The following is a 20,768-nucleotide window of genomic DNA, read 5'->3' as shown; positions in this document are numbered from 1 at the left end:
ATAATATACAATGCTGTTTTTTCACTCTTTTGCCATACAATACTATGTCGTTTTTTTCAATTTTCATGCCATACTATACTATGTTGTTTTATGCTGTTTAAGGCCTAACTACACTATGCCATCTGTAGCCATGCTATACTGTGTCGTTTTATGCTGCTTTTATGCCATAATATACAATGGCGATTTTTCAAATTTTTTTGCCATACTATACTATGTCGTTTTATGCTTTTTTTGGCCTTACTACACTATGCCGTCTCATGCCTTGCTATACTATGTTGTTTTATGCTGCTTTTATGCCATAATATACAATGCTTTTTTTTCACTCTTTTTGCCATACAATACTATGTCGTTTTTTTCAGTTTTCATGCCATACTATACTATGCCATTTTATGCTGTTTAAGGCCTTACTACACTATGCCGTCTGTAGCCTTGCTATACTATGTGGTTTGATGAAGCTTTTATGCCATAATATACAATGCCGTTTTTTCACTCTTTTTGCCATACTATACTATGTCATTCTCTGCTGTTTTTATGCCATAATAAACGATTTTTTGCCATACTATACTATGTTGTTTTATGCTGTTTTAGGCCTTACTACACTATGCCGTCCCATGCCTTGTATACTATGTCTTTTTATTCTGCTTTTATGCCATAATAAACGTTTTTTTGCCATACTATACTATGTCTTTTTTTTTCAGCTTTCATGCCATACTATACTATGTCGTTTTATGCTGTTTTAGGCCTTACTACACTATGCCGTCTCATGCCTTGCTATACTATGTCGTTTTATGCTGCTTTTATGCCATAATATACAATGCTGTTTTTTCACTCTTTTGCCATACAATACTATGTCGTTTTTTTCAATTTTCATGCCATACTATACTATATTGTTTTATGCTGTTTAAGGCCTAACTACACTATGCCGTCTGTAGCCATGCTATACTGTGTCGTTTTATGCTGCTTTAATGCCATAATATACAATGGCGATTTTTCAATTTTCATGCCATACTATACTATGTCGTTTTATGCTTTTTTTGGCCTTACAAAAGGCTATGCCATCTCATGCTTTGCTATACTATGTCGTTTTATGCTGCTTTTATGCCATAATATACAATGCCATTTTTTCACATTTTTTGCCATACAATACTATGCCCTTTCTTTCAATTTTCATGCGATATTATACTATGTCGTTTTATGCTGTTTTAGGCCTTACTACACTATGCCATCCCATGCCTTGTATACTATGTCATTCTCTGCTGTTTTTATGCCATAATAAACAATTTTTTGCCATACTATACTATGTCGTCTTTTTTCAGTTTTCATGCCATACTATACTATGTCGTTTTATGCTTTTTTTGGCCTTACTACACTATGCCGTCTGTAGCCTTGCTATACTATGTCGTTTTATGCTGCTTTTATGCCATAATATACAATGCTGTTTTTTCACTCTTTTGCCATACAATACTATGTCGTTTTTTTCAATTTTCATGCCATACTATACTATGTCGTTTTATGCTGTTTTAGGCCTAACTACACTATGCCGTCTCATGCCTTGCTATACTATGTTGTTTTATGCTGTTTAAGGCCTTACTACACTATGCCGTCTGCAGCCTTGCTATACTATGTCGTTTGATGAAGCTTTTATGCCATAATATACAATGCCGTTTTTTCACTCTTTTTGCCATACAATACTATGTCGTTTCTTTCAATTTTCATGCCATACTATACTATGTCGTTTTATGCTGTTTTAGGCCTCACTACACTATGCCGTCCCATGCCTTGTATACTATGTCATTCTCTGCTGTTTTTATGCCATAATAAACGATTTTTTGCCATAATATACTATGTCGTCTTTTTTCAGTTTTCATGCCATACTATACTATGTCGTTTTATGCTGTTTTAGGCCTTACTACACAATGCCGTCTGCAGCCTTGCTATACTATGTTGTTTTATGCTGCTTTTATGCCATAATATACAATGCTGTTTTTTCACTCATTTTGCCAAACTATACCATGTCGTCTTTTTTCAGTTTTCATGCCATACTATACTATGCCATTTTATGCTGTTTTAGGCCTTACTACACTATGCCGTCTCATGCCTTGCTATACTATGTCATTTTATGCTGCTTTTATGCCATAATATACAATGCCGTTTTTTCACTCTTTTTGCCATACAATACTATGTCGTTTTTTTCAGTTTTCATGCCATACTATACTATGTCGTTTTATGCTTTTTTTGGCCTTACTACACTATGCCGTCTCATGCCTTGCTATACTATGTCGTTTTATGCTGCTTTTATGCCATAATATACAATGCTGTTTTTTCACTCTTTTTGCCATACAATACGATGTCGTTTTTTTCAGTTTTCATGCCATACTATACTATGCCATTTTATGCTGTTTTAGGCCTTACTACACTATGCCGTCTGTAGCCTTGCTATACTATGTCGTTTGATGAAGCTTTTATGCCATAATATACAATGCCGTTTTTTCACTCTTTTTGCCATACTATACTATGTCATTCTCTGCTGTTTTTATGCCATAGTAAACGATTTTTTGCCAGACTATACTATGTCGTTTTATGCTTTCTTTGGCCTTAGTTCACTATGCCGTCTCATGCCTTGCTATACTATGTCGTTTGATGAAGCTTTTATGCCATAATATACAATGCAATTTTTTCACTTTTTTTGCCATACTATACTATGTCGTTTTATGCTGTTTTAGGCCTTACTACACTATGCCGTCTCATGCCTTGCTATACTATGTCGTTTTATGCTGCTTTTATGCCATAATATACAATGCTGTTTTTTCACTCTTTTGCCATACAATACTGTCATTTTTTTCAATTTTCATGCCATACTATACTATGTCGTTTTATGCTGTTTAAGGCCTTACTACACTATGCCGTCTGTAGCCATGCTATACTGTGTCGTTTGATGAAACAAACCGACAGACCAACACACCGACTGACAAAAACAATAACAGACCATTTCTGTTCATTGTAGTTTAAATGTTCTATGTTAAGAACGATATTTTCCTCCCTTACTACACAATGCCGTCTGCAGCCTTGCTATACTATGTTGTTTTATGCTGCTTACGCGTAAGCGTACACGTGTATATGTATGCGCGTACATATACACGCGTACATATATACATGTACACGCATACATATACATGCGTACGCGCGTACATATACGCGCGTACATATACACGCGTACGCGCGTACATATACACGCGTACGCGCATACATATACACGCGTACGCGCATACATATATACATACATATACATGTACACGCATACATATACATGTGCACGCGTACATATACATGCATACATATACATGCATACATATACACATATATACATGCGTACACGCATACATATATATATATGCGTACACGCATACATATATACATGTACACGCATACATATACACGCATACATATACATGCATACATATATACATATACATGCATACATATATACATATACACGCATACATATATACATGTACACACATACATGCATACATGTACACACATACATGCATACATATATACATGTACACGCATACATGCATACATATATACATATGCATACATACATACATGTACATGCATACATGCGTACATATATACATGTACACGCATACACATATACATGCATACATATACATATACACATGCATACACATGCATACATATATACATACACATATATACATATATACATACACATATATACATACATATCTACATTTATACATGCATACATATATACATATACATGTATATATACATATACATGTATACATACATATACATGTATACATACAGATACATACATACAGATACATACATACAGATACATACATATGTATATACATACACACATGTATATACATGCATAAATATATACATGCATATACACATACATACGCATACATATATATATGCATATACACATACATACGCATACATATATACACATATACATACATATATACATATACATGCATACACATACATACATATATATACATACACATATATACATACACACATATACATACATACATATACATACACACACATATACATACACACATATATACATTTGTATATACATATATACATATACATACACACATACATATGTATATACATATACATACACACACATACACACACATATATATACATATATACATACATATATATACACACATACATATACACATATATACATATACACACACACACACACATACACACACACACATATATATACATATATACATGTATACATACATATATATACACACACACATATATATATATACATATACATACATATATATATATACATATACATACATATATATATATAATGACTACTGCTTCTGCTGGAAGGGATGAGGCCGTGAACACCAAACCTTTGAGATGCCGCTCCTGAGCTCCAGATACATGACGTTATCCTGGCGCAGCTCCTCCAGGCCCTGGTAGAAGTAGTCCCTCAGCACCGGCGCGTGGGTGATCAGCCCCGCAGCGGCGATGAAGGCTTCCTCAAACTTCTCCCACACGACATCTTGGTCCGGGTACTCGGCGTCTGGATCCTCGGTGAAAAGAGTGAGGCGCTGCATTAAACTGAAAAAAGAAAAATCTGTATTTTGGGTTCCGTCCTCCCGTTTACACCCTGACTTGAAATGTGTAAGACTCTTACTCCACCTGTTATCGAAGCTCGTGGGGTCTCCCACTTTGGCGCGCAGGGTCGCCAGCAGCTGCCAGTAGAAGCAGTCCCACCGCGGGAAAGGCTGCCGGTCGGAGAACAGGAAGCGGACCGAGTTGTCCCACGTGAAGCAGATGTAGCAGTGAGGCCTGTAGGTGACGTTTCTCACCAGCCACTCCACGCCGACCAGGGACGAGCCGTGGATGTGGAGGGCCGCGCCTGTCGGCGGGAAAACATCGGCATGAGCTCACACTCGGACTGAATCTACACACAGACATGAAAATGACGATAAATTGGAGCCCGATTCGAGATATCGGCGGGCAAATAATATCGGCAGATATCAGTCTGTCATCATATCGGTATCTGCTCTTCTGTTTGCAGATAAGAAAAGTTTGATTTTACAGAATGAACAAGACAGAGAAGACGTGCATTTCTGGTTTACATTTAACATAACGTATGTTTATTTTAGGAGTTATTTACAATAAAGTTTATAGTTAAACTTGCCTCAAATAAATTTCTTGTGTCCCAAGGGTTTGAATACGACATCTTTGTTTTGCACGTCTTTGCAGTTATTTTAGTTCACTTGCGGTTCTCTGTTGTCAACTACTGTACTTTTGAACTAGTTTGGTGTCTTTGACGTTGGTTTGCATTTTCTAGGAATCATTTCGTGCCTTCGTAGTCGTTTTGCATCAGAGTTTTGTCATCTTTTGCATCTCTTTTTTTTAGTTTTGTGAAGTCAGCTTGCATCTCTCAGTGGTAATCTGGTGTTTCTTCGTAGTAAGCTACTGTCTTTTTCAGTCAGTTTTTTGTCCTTGTTTTTGATTCTCTAGTTTAGTGCCTCTATAGTCGCCCTCGCATCTCTTCTTTGTCATTGTTTCTTGTCTATGCAGTCCTTTGTCTCATTTTGTATTTTTTCCGGGGAACCTGAACTCTCGGGCTGTTTGTTAAAAAACTGCAACTTCAGCATTTAGTTATTGTTGGAGAATAAGACATTTGTCTGACACCTTCCCAAAGCTTCCAGCTACAACAATTCCACATTGAAACACCTCCGTCGTAGGTCAAAGAAGCCGTTTCTCCTGCTGTGCAGCTGTAATATGAAGTAAAAAAAAACCTGGCTTCCTGTCTGTGTCATCACCTTTGGGCATCTTCTGCAGCAGTTTGAAGATGGAGCTCCTCTGGATGAGAGGCTTGGCTTTGAAGAAGTGCATGGCGGGCGGGAACCGGGCCGCGGACATCTCCTGCTCCTTCAGCCGGTGGAGGCGAGCGGCCAGCTTCTGCTCGGCCACCGTCAGCGCCACCCGGCCCCCGGTCTGCCTGGACGCCTCCTCACGCATCAGCAGGTCCCGCTGGGCCGGAACGGGCATCCCGCCGGCCGCCCCCACGAGCCACAGCAGGGGCACTAATGTCGCCACCGCCCGGCAGATGGAGACCTCCATGTCTTGTGTGTGCCACTGGAGGGCGCTGTCCCCCTTAGAGCATGCTCTCACCCTGGGCAGTGAGCGGGATTCGGTGCTGTGAAGAAAGAAAAATACTGTGAGACATAAACTAATGGAATTCGAGTCGTCGCATTAAAAGCAGGAGGAGAGGTCGCAGGAGATTTTACAGAGTCGCTGTTAAGTAAATTTGACAAGCTGGTTTAAAGGAAACCAACACAATGACATGCTCACATTACAGCGCTGACTGAGTCCATACAGTAGCATGAGCACGAGCGCTCTTGCTTTTCTAAATCAGACGTTTCCAGGAGTGACAAACAATCATAAAAAATCATATAGATATACTCACAAGTGAGAAGGAGCTCCCTGGGTGTCGTGTCCTGTGTCGCAGGCTCAGCCGTCTGACAGAAGACTGGTCTGACAGCAAGTCGGCAGAATAACTCAGGGCACCGGGATGAGTGGGGCATTTTTTTCGTCTGACAAATACCATGTGATAAACTAATGAATGGAGCATGAATGGCCGTGTGTTACAAAACAAAAGGCAACACTTTTAAGTTGCTTGGCAGCGAGGACACAGACAAAAGAAGGAAGAAGAAAAAGGACACGTGGTACTAATGATTTATATTTTATTTTTATGTTTTACATTTCCACAATATAGCATTATTTTCAGTTGGAGACACAATCAAAAAACAAAGAGATAACAACAACAACCACACATACATATAATTTAATCTGGAAACCTCATTTACATACAGTGTCCTCTCTGGAATGATGCCACCCACTCGAACCCATGACCGAAGGCACAGCCGATAAATTAAACTCTGTAAAGGTCGACGAGCGCGGTCTTCGGTGTCCTGGATGCTACTTTCTTTTTTCCTCTCAGTGATTGGTCGGAGCGGACAGCCATTAGCGAGACAATGCCCCGTGCAACCCGTTAATGAAACAGTGACACAGATGCCGTGTGTGTGTTAGTCACGAAGACTGATCCAATTAGTGGACGACCTGTTAACAGACCCAGCCAATCCCGTCGTCGTACCCCCCCCCCGAATAATCTGTGTGAACGGAGACCCTCGGAGGGGGAAGCAGCAGAGTAAACTTTATCTCATCGCGTCCCTCAATGCACAGAAAAACACAGCGATACATCACACAACAACAACGACGACGACGACGACGCGTCTCTTTTGCATCGGAAAAACGAGAGGAATGACGTCTTTCATATGACAACATAAAAAATAAAAAGGGGGATTTCTTTTCCTGCTCTCTAATACAGCAGATGAGCAACTCAGTCCATAAACTTGCGGTTTGGGTTGGCGCCAAACAGAGCCACTCGGATTTCAGGCATCATCTGCGAAAACACAGACACATTGTTTATGAGCGGGTAGAGATTGGCATCGTATATTCGTCTGCAGACTTAACTTCCTGTTCAATTGTTTGGTTCGCAAAATAAAAAAAACTGACAACAACATACGTTGCACTTGATTTCCAAATTTACAGAATGAAATTTTTGATTTTGTTTGAGCAAGAGTCCAAAAAACAAAAGATATATTTAGTTTTTTCTGATGTTGGACAAGCTGCTTTTTCTTGTAAAAAAAAGATTTAAATGATTAATTGATGATCAAAATAGTTGACAGGTCGTTTCTTTCTTGTAAATCCACTAACTGCTTGTTTCAGTCCAGATAAAAAGTACAAGCGGCAAAGTCATAAAATATCTTTAAGGGGACTCAATTATTTAACTGGAAGTTATTTGTAATAATTTATTATTACAAATAATATTTATTATTTGTTTCACCAGGAAAGTCAGAAAGAAAAGTGAAGTGAAGCAGTGATAACACAGAGTGGACAACACAAATGAAAAAAAATATGATTGTAAACTCATTAATAAAATGCTAATACCAATCATAAAACATCATACCTTAATAAAACAACCAAAAGAACATTAATGCATCAAAAAAATAAAAATTTTCTATACACTTCTATATTTCTCTTATTTATATATATGATTATATATTGTTAATCCTTTGTCTGTTGGTTTTGACTACACAATGTAACGTCGGCACACACAGGTTCCTTTCTCCTGAGTGTAAATAAGGTCAAATAGAAATAAAACCAATTTAAAGGCAACAAATAAAAAACACTTCACCAGACGCTCCTCGTTGAGACGAGGGCCGTCACTCAACTCACGAGGAAAAGTTTAATGTCCGTGTAACGTGAGAGCTGGACTAATCTCATTTGGTCAAATATGCATTTGTTAAGTCCTGCACTCCTTTACCAATGACTGTCCATTGACCTTAAAATCAGTTAAATATCATTTAGGCCGGAAAGCTTCAGTATGACTGTAAAAGTTCACAGCAGCAATAAAAGTGATTGTAGGAATTATCAACACAAATGCCAAGTTTACGTGACCAAACCATTTATATATAATAAGCATGAGCATATCTCGTCTATAGATGTAAAGTGTATGTACAGTAATGTGACTCAACATCCTATATTTTGTCTAATGTCTCTACTTTTGACTTGTACGCACTTTTTACAGTGCGTTTACTTAATATAATCTTTCATTTAGTGTATGACAATATTTAGCAACCTCAGGTTCCTTACATCCTCATTTCTGTTTGTTGCTGGTCGCATTTTTATTTATTGGTTTATTGGGCATTTCTTTATTGGGCAGATGTGTATGTTCACAGTAAATAAAAAGAGGAAAATATACATAAAGTTAGTAAATAGTTTCAAGTGTCTCTATTCTCTCCGTGAAAACAAATCTGTCAATGAAATATCTGCCCATCTTATTAAGTTTAATTTATTGATGTCACACGTTTATAGACAAAACCAAGACACAATTCATGAATAATAACAATGTCAGCGGCAGCTGCTCACGTGGACATTTTTTTATTATCCTTCAATATATGAAAGTTTCTCTTCTTTAATTTCATGTCAAACGCCCTTTTATTAAAAGTCTACACTCTTCATTTAAAGACCACAATATCATAACAAGACAAAATCAACACGATATAAACATCAACTATTCGTCTTATATATAGAAATAGGTTTCCTACCTGCTGAGCCATGAGGTCCAGTCGGCTGTCCAGGGTGTTGGCCACCTTGATCTTCCCGTCGCCATTATAGATCTCGATCCCTCCAGAACTGTGAGAGGAGACGAATCGCAACAAGAGACATTAGCATTTCAAAAATCAATATTCAGGAGTAATTTTGATTTATGTTTGGAAGGCGATGGTGCGTACATGTCGGGGGAGAGGAAGTTGTCCTGGTCGATGCGGACCTCCAGGTTGTTCTTCACGGCGGCTTTGTAGATGGGAATAATCCTCTGGATGGACGCCTGAAAATTCATATTTGTCAATATACTTTTGTCACACACACAATAAAGAATCAACATCCTACACACGTATGTCGTACAACATTGCACCTATGAACTTTTTGTTGTTTGTGAGCTTTGTAACACTCGCCTTGATCGGAAAAACGTCCTCACCTGTAACAACTGCACGTCCTGTTTGCGGCAGCGAATACTCACTTTGGGCTCCAGCAGCTGATAGAATCCCTGGTGTGAAAGATTAAAAAGGAAAAGGCTTTTCAAACCCAAGTCTCTTACTTCAACACGGCACGCACTCAGGTGCCAGTTTATTAGGAACACCGAGCTAAAAACTGAGGACGAAGTCTGAATAAATAAATATTCGCTTCGTGAAGGTTGTGATGTTCAGGGTTTTGTTTTTTTAAACAGTCTCAGAGATGTGACGATTCAACTTTCAGTCACTCAAACTTTATTTATATAGTCGAACAAATCAAACGCACTTCAAAAGTGTTTTAAAGGTGATTGTCAAAACATGGGATGTTAAAAGTGAATTAAAGACTCTTGCAAACCAAAACAATCATAATTGAAAAGACCGCAATAAAAGGATAATAAATGGATAAAAAAATAAAAAAAACATAAAAGTACCACTAAAATGAATTATAATTAAGATAGTAAAAGTTCAATAAAGCAAAATAAACAATAATGTTCAACACATTTTAGTAATAGAAAATAGAAAATGAATAATGATAAAAAAATAAATACATAATTAATCTATAAACTTATAAAACACAACATAAATAAATAGTTGTTTTTAATTTAACTTGACAGTGTAGAGGATGTCGTTTTTGCCATTGAATTATGTAGTGTTACATGAACAATGAGAAGTTTTCTTAATATTCGGTGCCTTCAGGAACTAGCTGTACCCAATGAACTGGTCACTTAGTGTATATTATATATCAACTGAGCACAAACGAACCTGTAAGATGAGTCCGTCCATGAGAGCCGGATACCTCGCTGGGTCTTTTGCGACATTACCGAGCCGCTGGCGAGCCTCATTCAGCATTTCCTGCAAACACACATAGTTTTTTTCATTCTATTATTCAGACCAAATTCTTGAGTATTTACACACTCCATCTCTTTTATGCACATGAAATATTACAGAACGTCGACGGGACGATGCCCAGCGGCTTACAGAGATCATATCGTCGCGGGCCTTCAGGACCTTCAGTCGAGCCTGGTTCATCAGGTTGGACATTTGACTGTGATGAAGACGGATACAAAACACACAATCAGCACCCATTTAGATTTCTGAGTAAGCTATGTTTGTTGCCGCGGAAACACAGGAGACACAATAGAGTCATTGTGGGACGAAGCGACTAAGTAAAATTATAGGAATTGGGCATCAACACACACAGCTATTTCTTTGTTCGGCACAGAAAGGGGAGGGAGGACTCGACGAGTCCTGTGACGTGTCGCCATGACTCACATTTTCTTCTGCTGCTCGATCTGCTTCTCCTTCTTCTCGTAGTACTCCATGATCTTCAGCCTCTGAGTCTGCACCAGACGGCCCTTCTCGATGTTGAACTCTTCTTCTGCCTGCAGGGGGAGACAGAGTTCACTCAGAGGAGGAGGCAGAAATCCTCATAAAACACGGGTCTTTATAATTAAAGGTTGGTTTAAAGGCTTTAATTTGTAATATGTCACAGTTTTAATCATGTGAACAAACAATTACGGCTGCAAATAACAATTATTATCAATGCTGATTCATCTCAAATGGCCAGTTTCAGAGCCCAAGGCAACATCTATTTTTTGCTAGATTTAAGTTTGTATTCTAAAGAAATAAAGTGTAATATTTCATAAACTTTTGACAAATCTTGAAAGGAAAAAAAATCTGACTGGACAACAACAAAATGACTATCATAATAATTTTCTCTTGTTTTTGAAATTTCAAATCAAGTCAGAAATGTAAAATCAAATAAATCTAATCAATCAGATTTCAATATAAAAAGGGACAAACCAATTATAGTAGGATACAATTAAGAAAATAACTCATGACCTAAAATAGACATCTACTATAACTTAATTTCTTAAAATTTAAATATGAAAATAGTTATATAAGGCCCTTCTCCACAAACTTCCCTCTTTATCATTCCATTTCCTCATTAAGCTGTTACTAATGACAAACACCATCATCATCATGGGGTCACAACAATAATTTTCAAACTTAAAAAGGTTTTATTTTCATATTAAATTAGTGGTATTAACCATTATATTTATTTATATATTATTCTGATCCAAAAGGATATAATTGTATTAAAAATTTTGTTTTTCCAGTTAAAATAACAAATAAATTCAAGGTGAAGCTCAAATAAATAACCGTATTTTTGCCACTTGCACTTCAATGTCTTGTCTGATGGGGGCGCTACAATGAACTTCTAACTTTAAACTGCAAGATTACAGGCATGATTTTTAATTAAACTTGGTGCAAAGATACATGATGATGACATCTGTCCCTCCATTCTTCAGTCTCTTCAAGACAGATTTTTATTTATTTATAAAAATTATTATGCCTTCCAGTTACTGTCCACGTGTGTTTGTACCTTTGCATCGATTTCCTCTGCCTTCTCGTTGGCCTCCTGCTCAATGAAGGCCATCATGTGCTTGATCTGACAACACAAACAAGGAAGACGTTAGGACGGAGTGCCTTTAAAAATATGACACGGATTCCACCACAGCGGGTTTCGTCAGGTTTAGTCACAGCGACAAAATATCTTATTTCCCCTAGAAAAACAAATACACAGGAATCTTTAAACATTTTTTTTTTTAAATCTTTAGGTCCTAGATCTGAGGGTATTTCCAGAATCATCAAATACTAAAAAAATATTCTGGATGTTGCACAATAAAAATTTTTTTGACCCACTTCCCCAGTTGCAAATTCACTTCCTAGTCAATGAAGCTGTAAATCACCTCATTTCGTTTGTTATTTTTTTAAAGAAACATACACAAGATGAACATGATGAATACACAAATGTTCAGGTTCATGTTTTGAACTCATGCCGGACAAACTGAGTGAGGTCATAGGTCATCTCCAGCGACAAAAAAGGTGAAACCTGACAAAACAAACATAGGAACAGAATGTTGTTTTTTTGCATCACAGGAGTCTGAACTGAAAGATAGAATGTGAACACATCATGACTTGTGTGTATGTGTGTGTGTGTGTGTGTGTGTGTGTGTGTGTGTGTGGACCTCATTATTACAGGCAGTGTTTTGACGCCCTGCTGTGAAGTGTGACTCTCTCTCTCTCTCTCTGCTGCCTGTTTCACATCACTGTGGCGAGGAATCTGCTCATGTGTGTCTCACACCAACATCAGTAAGTGAAGCAGACACTTGTGCAGCTTTAAAACATCGGCCCACGTGAAGCTCATGTCCAGTGTTTCTTGACATGAGACAGACAGAGTGAGTGAGTGAGTGAGTGAGTGAGTGAGTGTGTTTGTGTATATGTGTATATGTGAGTGAGTGAGTGTGTGTGTGTGTGTGTGTGTGTGTGTGTGTGTGAGTGACTGAGGGGTTCGTGGTCCCAGTTCCTCATTGGGCCCTGGGCATGTGTTCAATCATGTGACCATCTGGAAAACATGAGCCCTCTGCATCTCAGCTACAACTTCCCACTCAGCGCCAGACACAAAATGGCTGCCTATGGTTTCTAAACACCACCGACCCTTCTCCAGTACAAACCCCCGGTGACATATTGTTTCATATTAAGCTTCTGTTTGTGTTCATCTGGACGCCAGCTCAGACTGCAGCTCTCTCTCTCTCTCAATGTCATTCCTCCTCGACACACCGACATGTCCGATTCAAAAGGCAGCGTGGAGAAACATTTCTCAGCGAAACAATGAGATAAAGAAGCATCGCACAGTTTCCTTCGGTCGTTCCACGGTCGAACGGAGTCGTGTTGAAGGTTAAATCGCCGCATTACCTGCTTCTGAACGTCGGCATCGCTGAGCGCCATGGCTGCGGTTGTCAGAGATCCGCCCGGGCCTGTGGCAGGAGAAGATAAAAAAAAGGCAGACGACACACAAATCAAACACACCCAGTGATAAATGATTCTGTCGATGACAGAGTTAAGATTGTAATCCTGTACAAACACATTGGATTGAATTGATATCCACGTACCGGAGAATCACGGAGGAGGAGGTTTGAATTAATCGGCGCAGTCGTGACTCGTAAAGATGTCGACGGCGGGTCAGCTGATCCGCGAGGTCACATGATGTTTACTTCCGGCGCCCGGCCAACCGGATGCGAGGGACGCGCTTATTTTAGTGTAAAAAAAAAATAAAAAAAATTCAAAGAGACATAAACCCAAACTTTTCTTTTCTTTCAAAAACTGTCGCACTTTTTTTTAAAATTTAGTATAGTTATCATTGACAATTTTATTCAAGACTTTTACTTAATTGTGTGAGAATCTGGTGTTTTTTGTAAAAAAAAAAAACATCATCATTGACTTTAATCATTTTGTAAATTTTTTGCCATTTTTAAATGTCAATTTAGTGATAAAAAAAAACTTTTTTATTATTTTCTTTAAAGAAGTTGAACAATACAAACTGATTACTAAAACTAATAACACAAAGTCTACTAAAACCCAAAACATTTGTATTTATTTGAAAATATATACAATTATATATAATTTCACATTTTAGTTTGAAGTTGCATTAGCTTTGATTATTTACTTTGCCCCCCTTTTTATACTAAAACATGATTTCTATCAAGTGCCAATATATTTACTAATATATGAATGAAAAATATTTTATGTAAGATTTTATACATAAAGGTATGAAACTAGCAATGTAATATTCAACTATTGTTGCTATACATCATATTTTTAAAATATTTATTCAAGTCCAAAACGGTCAGTTTTACACCGGAAAAAAATACAAATCAACATAAATCTCAAGCAAAAAATAGGTAACAGAATAGCTAAGGACAATTTTAGTTTTAATAACTAAGCATCAACTAGTGTCTGTGATATGTCAGGGTTTTTTTTCAAATAGAAGTCAATAATGATCTATATCCTTTATTCAAACAGAGTTTGAAATCCAGTGTATATGAATATATAATCTACACGTTGGTACTGTGTTAGTGTACCAGTGTACCACATGGGAGCCTCCTGGAATAGTTCCCAGTCTGGAGATGTGCATTGCCAGCAGAGGGAACTAGAAGGTGGAAAGTTCAGCTTTAGAAATAGCCCCTCTCCTGTCTGACATGCATTTTCCACTCAGTGTCACTGACACACACGCACACAAACACACACACACACACACACACACACACACACACTGTGCACAGCGAGTGTGGACTCACTGTTTGAACAGTAAACACAGAACACAGACACTTAGCCGCTGACCCCTGTTGACCCCTCAGACACTGAACGCACCGGTTAAAGTCTGATTCGAGGGTGAAACTGTCAACCTATTTTAAAAAAATATATTTACCTTTATCATTCGTGATTATTCTCACTGTGGACAGAGAGCAAAGTCACCGCTGACTCCTCTCCATTCAAGTGTTATGTCATGGATTTGAGGGGAGAGAGAGGGAGAGAGCGATAGAGGGAGAGAGATAAAGTGAGAGAGAGAGAGAGAGAGAGAGAGAGAGAGGGACTCTTGCACAGCTTGTCCATCTTGTCATTCCTGTGCCAGCTCCGACGTGCATGTCGGCCTCTCTGTTATTTCGTGGCTCCGCGTCTGAACACACGTCTCACTTCTCTGGTTTCCAGCTTCTGCTCCTCGTCTAGCGACTCCCTCAGCCCAGCACCGAGAGGACACAGGTACACGGCGAGGATGTGATTTTATTTTATTTGTGGCCTTAATCTGAAAAGCTTTGTTGAGAGTGTAGCAGATGTAAACAAGCTAGATGGGTCATTGTGGGTCACTGATGTGGTGAGGGGCGATATCTCACCTTGCACAACTACGGCAGAGGCTCGAGGGGCTCGTTGGTCTTCAACCAATTCTCTTCACTGTGACATTGAAAGGTGACCTTTTGTCAACTTGGTGGTGCCTGCTGCCGATATCGTTCTGTCCTCATCACACAGCGGCACAGACGGACTGCCCTGAATCACACTGACTGTTCACTTGACCATGAGTCTGTTATCTGAGGGATCGGATCAATGGGAATCCAATTACTCAAGTAGGCCAGTATGTAAGGGAGGATCACGGTGTATAGAAAAGGTTGATTGGTTTCCGAGCAGACAGGGACACAGGCAGTGTGTGTGTGTGTGTGTGTGTGTGTGTGTGTGTGTGTGAAGGGTTTAAAATGTTTGTGAGGACAGCTTTAACGCCCATGGCACCAAGGCAGACCTGACAGTGGGATGGAAGTCTGCCACATCGTCTCTGAAGAGGGGGCAATATGGCACCTGAATGGTCATTCGATCGCCGATGTCTGGGAAACTCTGGAACATGATACAGTGTCAAGTATTTTAGTCATTTAAACAAGGCGAAACATATTCAAAATGAATCACAAACAATATAAGAATAGATCGAAAAGTTCCCAATGCTTGATGATCGGGGTGATTTTGGTTCCAGCGAGACTCCGTTTGTTTACTGCAAATGTTTAATTCGTGGACAAATAAGCATTGTTTATTGATTTTTTTTTGTCCAGCTGTTTCCAGAAAAAGTACCGAGCTGTTGCACAACTGGCAGGAAGAGGGGTTTGCTTTACCCTGCAGAGCGACAACAGAGAAGCAGCACACGAGTGGATGTTTTTAAAACAGATAGTGTGATAGAAAACTCTTTTATTTCCCTATTTTGCACTCCTATCCAGACACAATCTAGATTGGTGCTCCCCATGTGTTTGGCTTGTAAACTTTTTAAACGATCCAAATTTCCAAAATTATTTTAAACAATACAAATCTAAGATCCAAACTCCTATATGCTGGGAGAACTTCAAGGAAAAGGGGTTTCATGTAAACTTTCTCTTGGTGTTTGATTTCCATAATTTTTAGCCTAAAAATGTAAAAAAAAAAATAAGTAGAGATTTCATCAATGTGACCACTCAGGGCCTGACTCCCACATTGAGAACCACTGATCCAGATGTTCAGGTTAGATGTGTGATGGGTGTAAATCTAAATTCAGTCAAAATGTGGAAACAAGTACCACAAGTTCTTTTGGGATTATTTTTTTTCTACAATAATGGTACGAACTGAAACTGGACATTTTGGGAAAGAAAGAGAAAGGCTTGTAACATTTATAAACTATACCCATGTGGCCCTTCCACAATGCTCCTTTGTAAATACAGACTCTTCAGTTAAATCAGCTTTCGTCCTTATTCATTTTTACAAAATGAAATTCATTGGCACCCATATTGAACCCAACAGGTAAATCCCCCTCGTTGTTTCATTCAACCGCTCAATGCAGCTACTTTTTTCACCAATGACAAGCGATTTGTTTTGCTTCCCAGTAATCAGCGTCACGCCTTACCGTGTATGTGTTGACCTCACAACCGATGTTGAGTGTAAATGTAACAGATATTCAAGCCCCGGAGACGGAGTTAAGGGATTTGTTCTCGTTAAGAGCCATGATCTGAGACCAGAGAAGACTCAGACAGGCCATATGTTGTGAGCGTGATACAATGTTCAGTCAGCGGGGAGCAAGTGTTGGGAAATCTATTCTGGGTCTGGCCTGGGGGGGGGGTCACCTTAGGCCCATTTGACTTGAATTCATTCATTGAATTCAATCATACAGTGGTATTTGTCATATGACAAATTCGAAATCATCATTGATTACTGCTGAAATCACATCATAATGTCCCAATTTGGGGCAAGAACGAGAGGCAAGTTGCTGTAACTTTCGTGTCTCAGACATAATGGATAATATGTCGCTTCCATTTTATGTCCGTGCCGTCGCCGGATTCTCACGTCACATGTGAAATCACTGAAATAGCTTCCACTCCCGGGGCGACAGATGGAGATGCATATAGTGACTAAACATAGTAAGATATGCAGGTCGAGGCTACAGATAGTCACAGCCACTGTAACGCCGAGCGGCCCGGTGAACAACTTTTTTCCAATCGCAACGACACCGATGCCACTGCCAACACAGACAGGTAAAAAAAACAAAAAAAACAAACGGTGGACGAGCAGTGGAGCACAATATCAAATCATTGAAGCCACTATGGGAAGAATTTTTCCGAAACTATTCCGATGGCACAAGTGGTTGTTTGTGGTTAACCTTTCCAGCCACTGCGGCATCTGTTATGATCCCTGAGTGTTTCAATGTTCATTTGACCACCTAAACATGAAATGTTTAAATTTAAAGAAAGTGAAATGTTTAACTTAACTACGCATGAGTCAAAGTTAGGTCTTTGACAAATGTTTTGGTCAAAGGTTCGGTGTCCATAAAATCTCAATCTGCAAAGTAACTGGTATCTTTATCTGCCAGATAAATGCAGTGGAGAGAGAAGTACATTTTTTCCCCTCGGAAATCAGCAAAGTAGAAAAACAGTAAACTGCAAGTACCCTATGAACGTACCAAGGGGTACACCCAACCCACCGTTGGTAGGTGAACTGGAGTTTTGAAGCCTCTGATCTGTTTTGTCTCTGCAGTAGCCAGCTGTCACTCTGGAGGGAAAGGCCCCAGTCGAGTTGAGCAGGGGGGATGGAGGAGGTGGGGAGCTCAGGTCCTTGAGCCCCAGCCCTGCCGCTCTGCCTCTGACCCAGCCAGAGGGCAGCGGGTCCTGGCAGAGCGAGAGCCTGCTGGCCGAGTCCTGGTCCACGATGGGCGACGTGGACGCCGAGGACGCCAAGAGCCTCGACAGCAGCGACGGGGCGGCGCTGGCCGGCGAGGAGAACCACTCCTTCAACTCGGACATGGTCCACCTGGAGCGGGAGGAGGTCGAGATGCTCGAGGAGGCGGAGAAGGAGAGGGCGAGGAGAGTGGAGGAAGAGGAGGAGGAGGACGAGGAGATGCAGACGAGCGTTTTGAGCGTGTTGGGTGGGGAGAGGGAGCTGGTGGAGCTCAGGGAGGAGGAGGAGCAGGACCTCCAGGCTCCAGAAACTGAGGAGCTCCTGGTGTCGACAGAGGAGCCCTACGTGGAGACGAGGCCTACAGAGTTCAGGCAGGTGGTCCCCCCGATGGCCCTGCCTCCCCTGCCTATCGTCAGGCTTGATCCCCCCTCCGCGACGTCCACCCCGGTCCCATCAGCCACAAGCGGCGAAGCCGAGGAGCTTCATCCTCTTCAGGGGCTCCACCCTCCGTCCATCCTTGCGCCGATGGCGGCGGAGCCTCCGGCAGAGAGTCTCCAGCAGCCCAAATTGGCACAGATCCCTCTCTCAGACGAGGAGGAACATTCAGGCACAGCGTCTCCAGCGGCGCCAGAGAAGACGAAACCACGGCCTCTGAGCTCCACGGAGCTGCTGTGTGGAGGCGCCGCTCTGGTCGCAGTGGTCGGAGTCGTGGCGTACGGTGCCGTGGCCTACTGCAGGAAGTAGAAGACCTCTCCTTCAGCCCTGAGTTAGCCTTTCGCCACAGGTCACACAAAAAATCTGTCCTCAATCAATTATCCCACTTCACTCTCTGAATGCTGGATTTCAACATCTGACACTCTTTGTATTGTCGTTTATTATTATTATTATTATTATTATTATTATTATTATTATTATTATTATTATTATTATTATTAAAACACATTCATTTGATTTTCTGGAGGGGATTCGTTCTGTGCTACCTCAGCTCACGTCTGAGCTCATGGCCTTTGTTTTTTTCTCTAATCAGTAGATCTCAGAGGAAAGTTTAGTCTGTAAAATGTAAAATCATGTAAGTTAAACATTTTTTTAAATCCTGAAACTTGAGATGTTTGTTCGACGTTTCTTTGTGTGATAATGTCTCTCATTACGTCACCAGAAATCAACAGGAAGGATGGATTGACAACAACTGATATTGACCCAAAAGGATACCTTCCCTCTCAAAAAATATTTGGGCCTGATATTTAAGATTCATGTATTTTAATTGCGCATAAAAGTACATTTACATTTGTAGGTCAAACATGAATTTAACATGTAAGGCTTTAATACATTCATGCAAAAATTCTAATAAACCCAATGTGTTATGAATACAAAATTACTCAATTTTTATATATATATTCATAATCAATAATTCCAAGTTGTTTAAAATTCAGAAGTACAGAAGGTTCATGTATTCAATATTAATAAAAACCTGTATATTTGTTTGAAAGGAGAGAAGGACGTTCACACATACACATTGTAAATCACAAGAGTATTTTGTAGTGTAAGTTTTGCTTCTTAGTGGGTCGTTGTGGGCTGTACAGTAAATATATATTTGATGCTCCGTCCTGCCCCCTGCTGGTCAATCTGCATCATTACAGTTATTTCACATTATGAACCATGAGACCAATTTCAACCTCGGGACAGCAGGACGTCCTGATAACATTACAGTTGTTCCACCGGAAGGACAGATTATAAGGCTGGATATTTTCTAGGGCACACGTCTACAATTTGATTTCTTTCTTCTTTTTTTTATTAGGATCTTTTTTTGGCCTAACTGGGGAAATTCTTCCTAGAAACCAGAGATAAAACCTTCATGACAACCAGAAACACATGAATTAAATTAGTCTTACTTTGGCAGGAAGAAAACGTGTAAGCCTAAGTTTATCTATAAAACAAATAACCTAATTTATTAAGTTGTAGAAATAGGGCCGGCTGGATTTCCCAGGAAGACAAAATAATAAAGAAAAACTCAACTGTGCCTGCTGAAAAGCATGTTTGTCATTTGTATTTTCTAAGCAAAATGATAAAGTTTGCTGAGGTTATAAAACCTAAATAAATGTTTATTGAAAATACTCTCATAAAGGAAAATGAATGCATGTTGCCTGTTGCACAAAGACACTGACTAAACCAACTATTTCCATCAGGTTTCTCTCTCCCAGGACACAAACATGATCTCACTGATAGTGATGATAATCCTGCGGTCGCCGCAGCACTCGGGCCCCATATACACTAATTACACACCAGTGGCTTTTGCACTTCTTGATTTTCGCCAAGTGACAGTAAATAAAGAAGAACAATGCGGTCGACTGTGCTGCTGTTCCACCACATCGGTGCCAACAAGCACGCAGCTATTGAATTGAGAATGGGGAAGGAAAGTGCTTCTTTGTTTGGACAGATAAAGCTGCAGCAAAGCTAGTCTGCCCCCTTTGCAGATAGACATCAGTCCTTCACGCTCGACAACACCCATCTAAACACACCTGACCACACGTTAACCATGGATTTACTGACACCCCTCAAATATCCAGATATCAG

At 39.7% G+C, this 20,768-nt stretch overlaps 3 protein-coding genes across 4 annotated transcripts in view; 1 reads left to right on the top strand and 2 right to left on the bottom strand.

Annotated features, from left to right (window-relative positions):
• Window positions 1–6,603, bottom strand: part of ada2b (adenosine deaminase 2b) — a 32,031-nt gene extending 25,428 nt beyond the window's left edge. Inside the window, exons 1-4 of one of the 2 annotated variants that reach the window (XM_035603813.2) lie at window positions 6,512–6,603; window positions 5,865–6,241; window positions 4,729–4,948; window positions 4,437–4,647 (exon numbers count right to left, since the gene is read on the bottom strand). In XM_035603813.2, the coding sequence (XP_035459706.1) occupies window positions 4,437–4,647; window positions 4,729–4,948; window positions 5,865–6,165 (732 nt within the window). In that variant the 5' untranslated portion in view covers window positions 6,166–6,241; window positions 6,512–6,603. The remainder of the gene's footprint in view (window positions 1–4,436; window positions 4,648–4,728; window positions 4,949–5,864; window positions 6,242–6,511) is intronic. The other variant, XM_035603805.2, reaches the window with a different exon arrangement.
• A 168-nt stretch (window positions 6,604–6,771) lies between these two features.
• On the bottom strand, window positions 6,772–13,773 carry atp6v1e1b (ATPase H+ transporting V1 subunit E1b). Its single transcript, XM_035603891.2, has 10 exons — window positions 13,637–13,773; window positions 13,440–13,501; window positions 12,067–12,132; window positions 10,953–11,062; window positions 10,659–10,725; window positions 10,443–10,532; window positions 9,647–9,715; window positions 9,402–9,496; window positions 9,216–9,303; window positions 6,772–7,507 (listed from the first exon to the last, which is right to left on the bottom strand). Exons 2-10 carry the CDS (start codon window positions 13,470–13,472, stop codon window positions 7,445–7,447), a joined length of 681 nt encoding a protein of 226 aa, XP_035459784.1. The 5' UTR covers window positions 13,473–13,501; window positions 13,637–13,773; the 3' UTR covers window positions 6,772–7,444.
• A 1,317-nt stretch (window positions 13,774–15,090) lies between these two features.
• Window positions 15,091–20,308, top strand: si:ch211-214j24.14 (uncharacterized protein LOC559160 homolog). Its single transcript, XM_035603880.2, has 2 exons — window positions 15,091–15,284; window positions 18,057–20,308. The coding sequence occupies exon 2, from the start codon at window positions 18,228–18,230 to the stop codon at window positions 18,939–18,941; it is 714 nt and encodes a 237-aa protein (XP_035459773.2). The 5' UTR covers window positions 15,091–15,284; window positions 18,057–18,227; the 3' UTR covers window positions 18,942–20,308.
• The last annotated feature ends 460 nt before the right edge of the window (window positions 20,309–20,768 follow it).

Source organism: Scophthalmus maximus, chromosome 12, assembly GCF_022379125.1.
Source record: "Scophthalmus maximus strain ysfricsl-2021 chromosome 12, ASM2237912v1, whole genome shotgun sequence".
NCBI lineage: Eukaryota > Metazoa > Chordata > Actinopteri > Pleuronectiformes > Scophthalmidae > Scophthalmus > Scophthalmus maximus.
This window is presented reverse-complemented; position numbering and strand designations above follow the sequence as displayed.

Excerpts from the sequence above, each read along its gene's own strand:
- atp6v1e1b (XM_035603891.2), bottom strand. The coding sequence starts at position 13,472 with ATGGCGCTCAGCGATGCCGACGTTCAGAAGCAG. Across the intron at positions 10,726-10,952 it reads ATCGAGCAGCAGAAGAAAAT|TCAAATGTCCAACCTGATGA; the intron begins GTGAGTCATGGC and ends TCTTCATCACAG. Across the intron at positions 9,497-9,646 it reads AGGACGTGCAGTTGTTACAG|GCGTCCATCCAGAGGATTAT; the intron begins GTGAGGACGTTT and ends ATGAATTTTCAG.
- si:ch211-214j24.14 (XM_035603880.2), top strand. The coding sequence starts at position 18,228 with ATGGGCGACGTGGACGCCGAGGACGCCAAGAGCCTCGACAGCAGCGAC.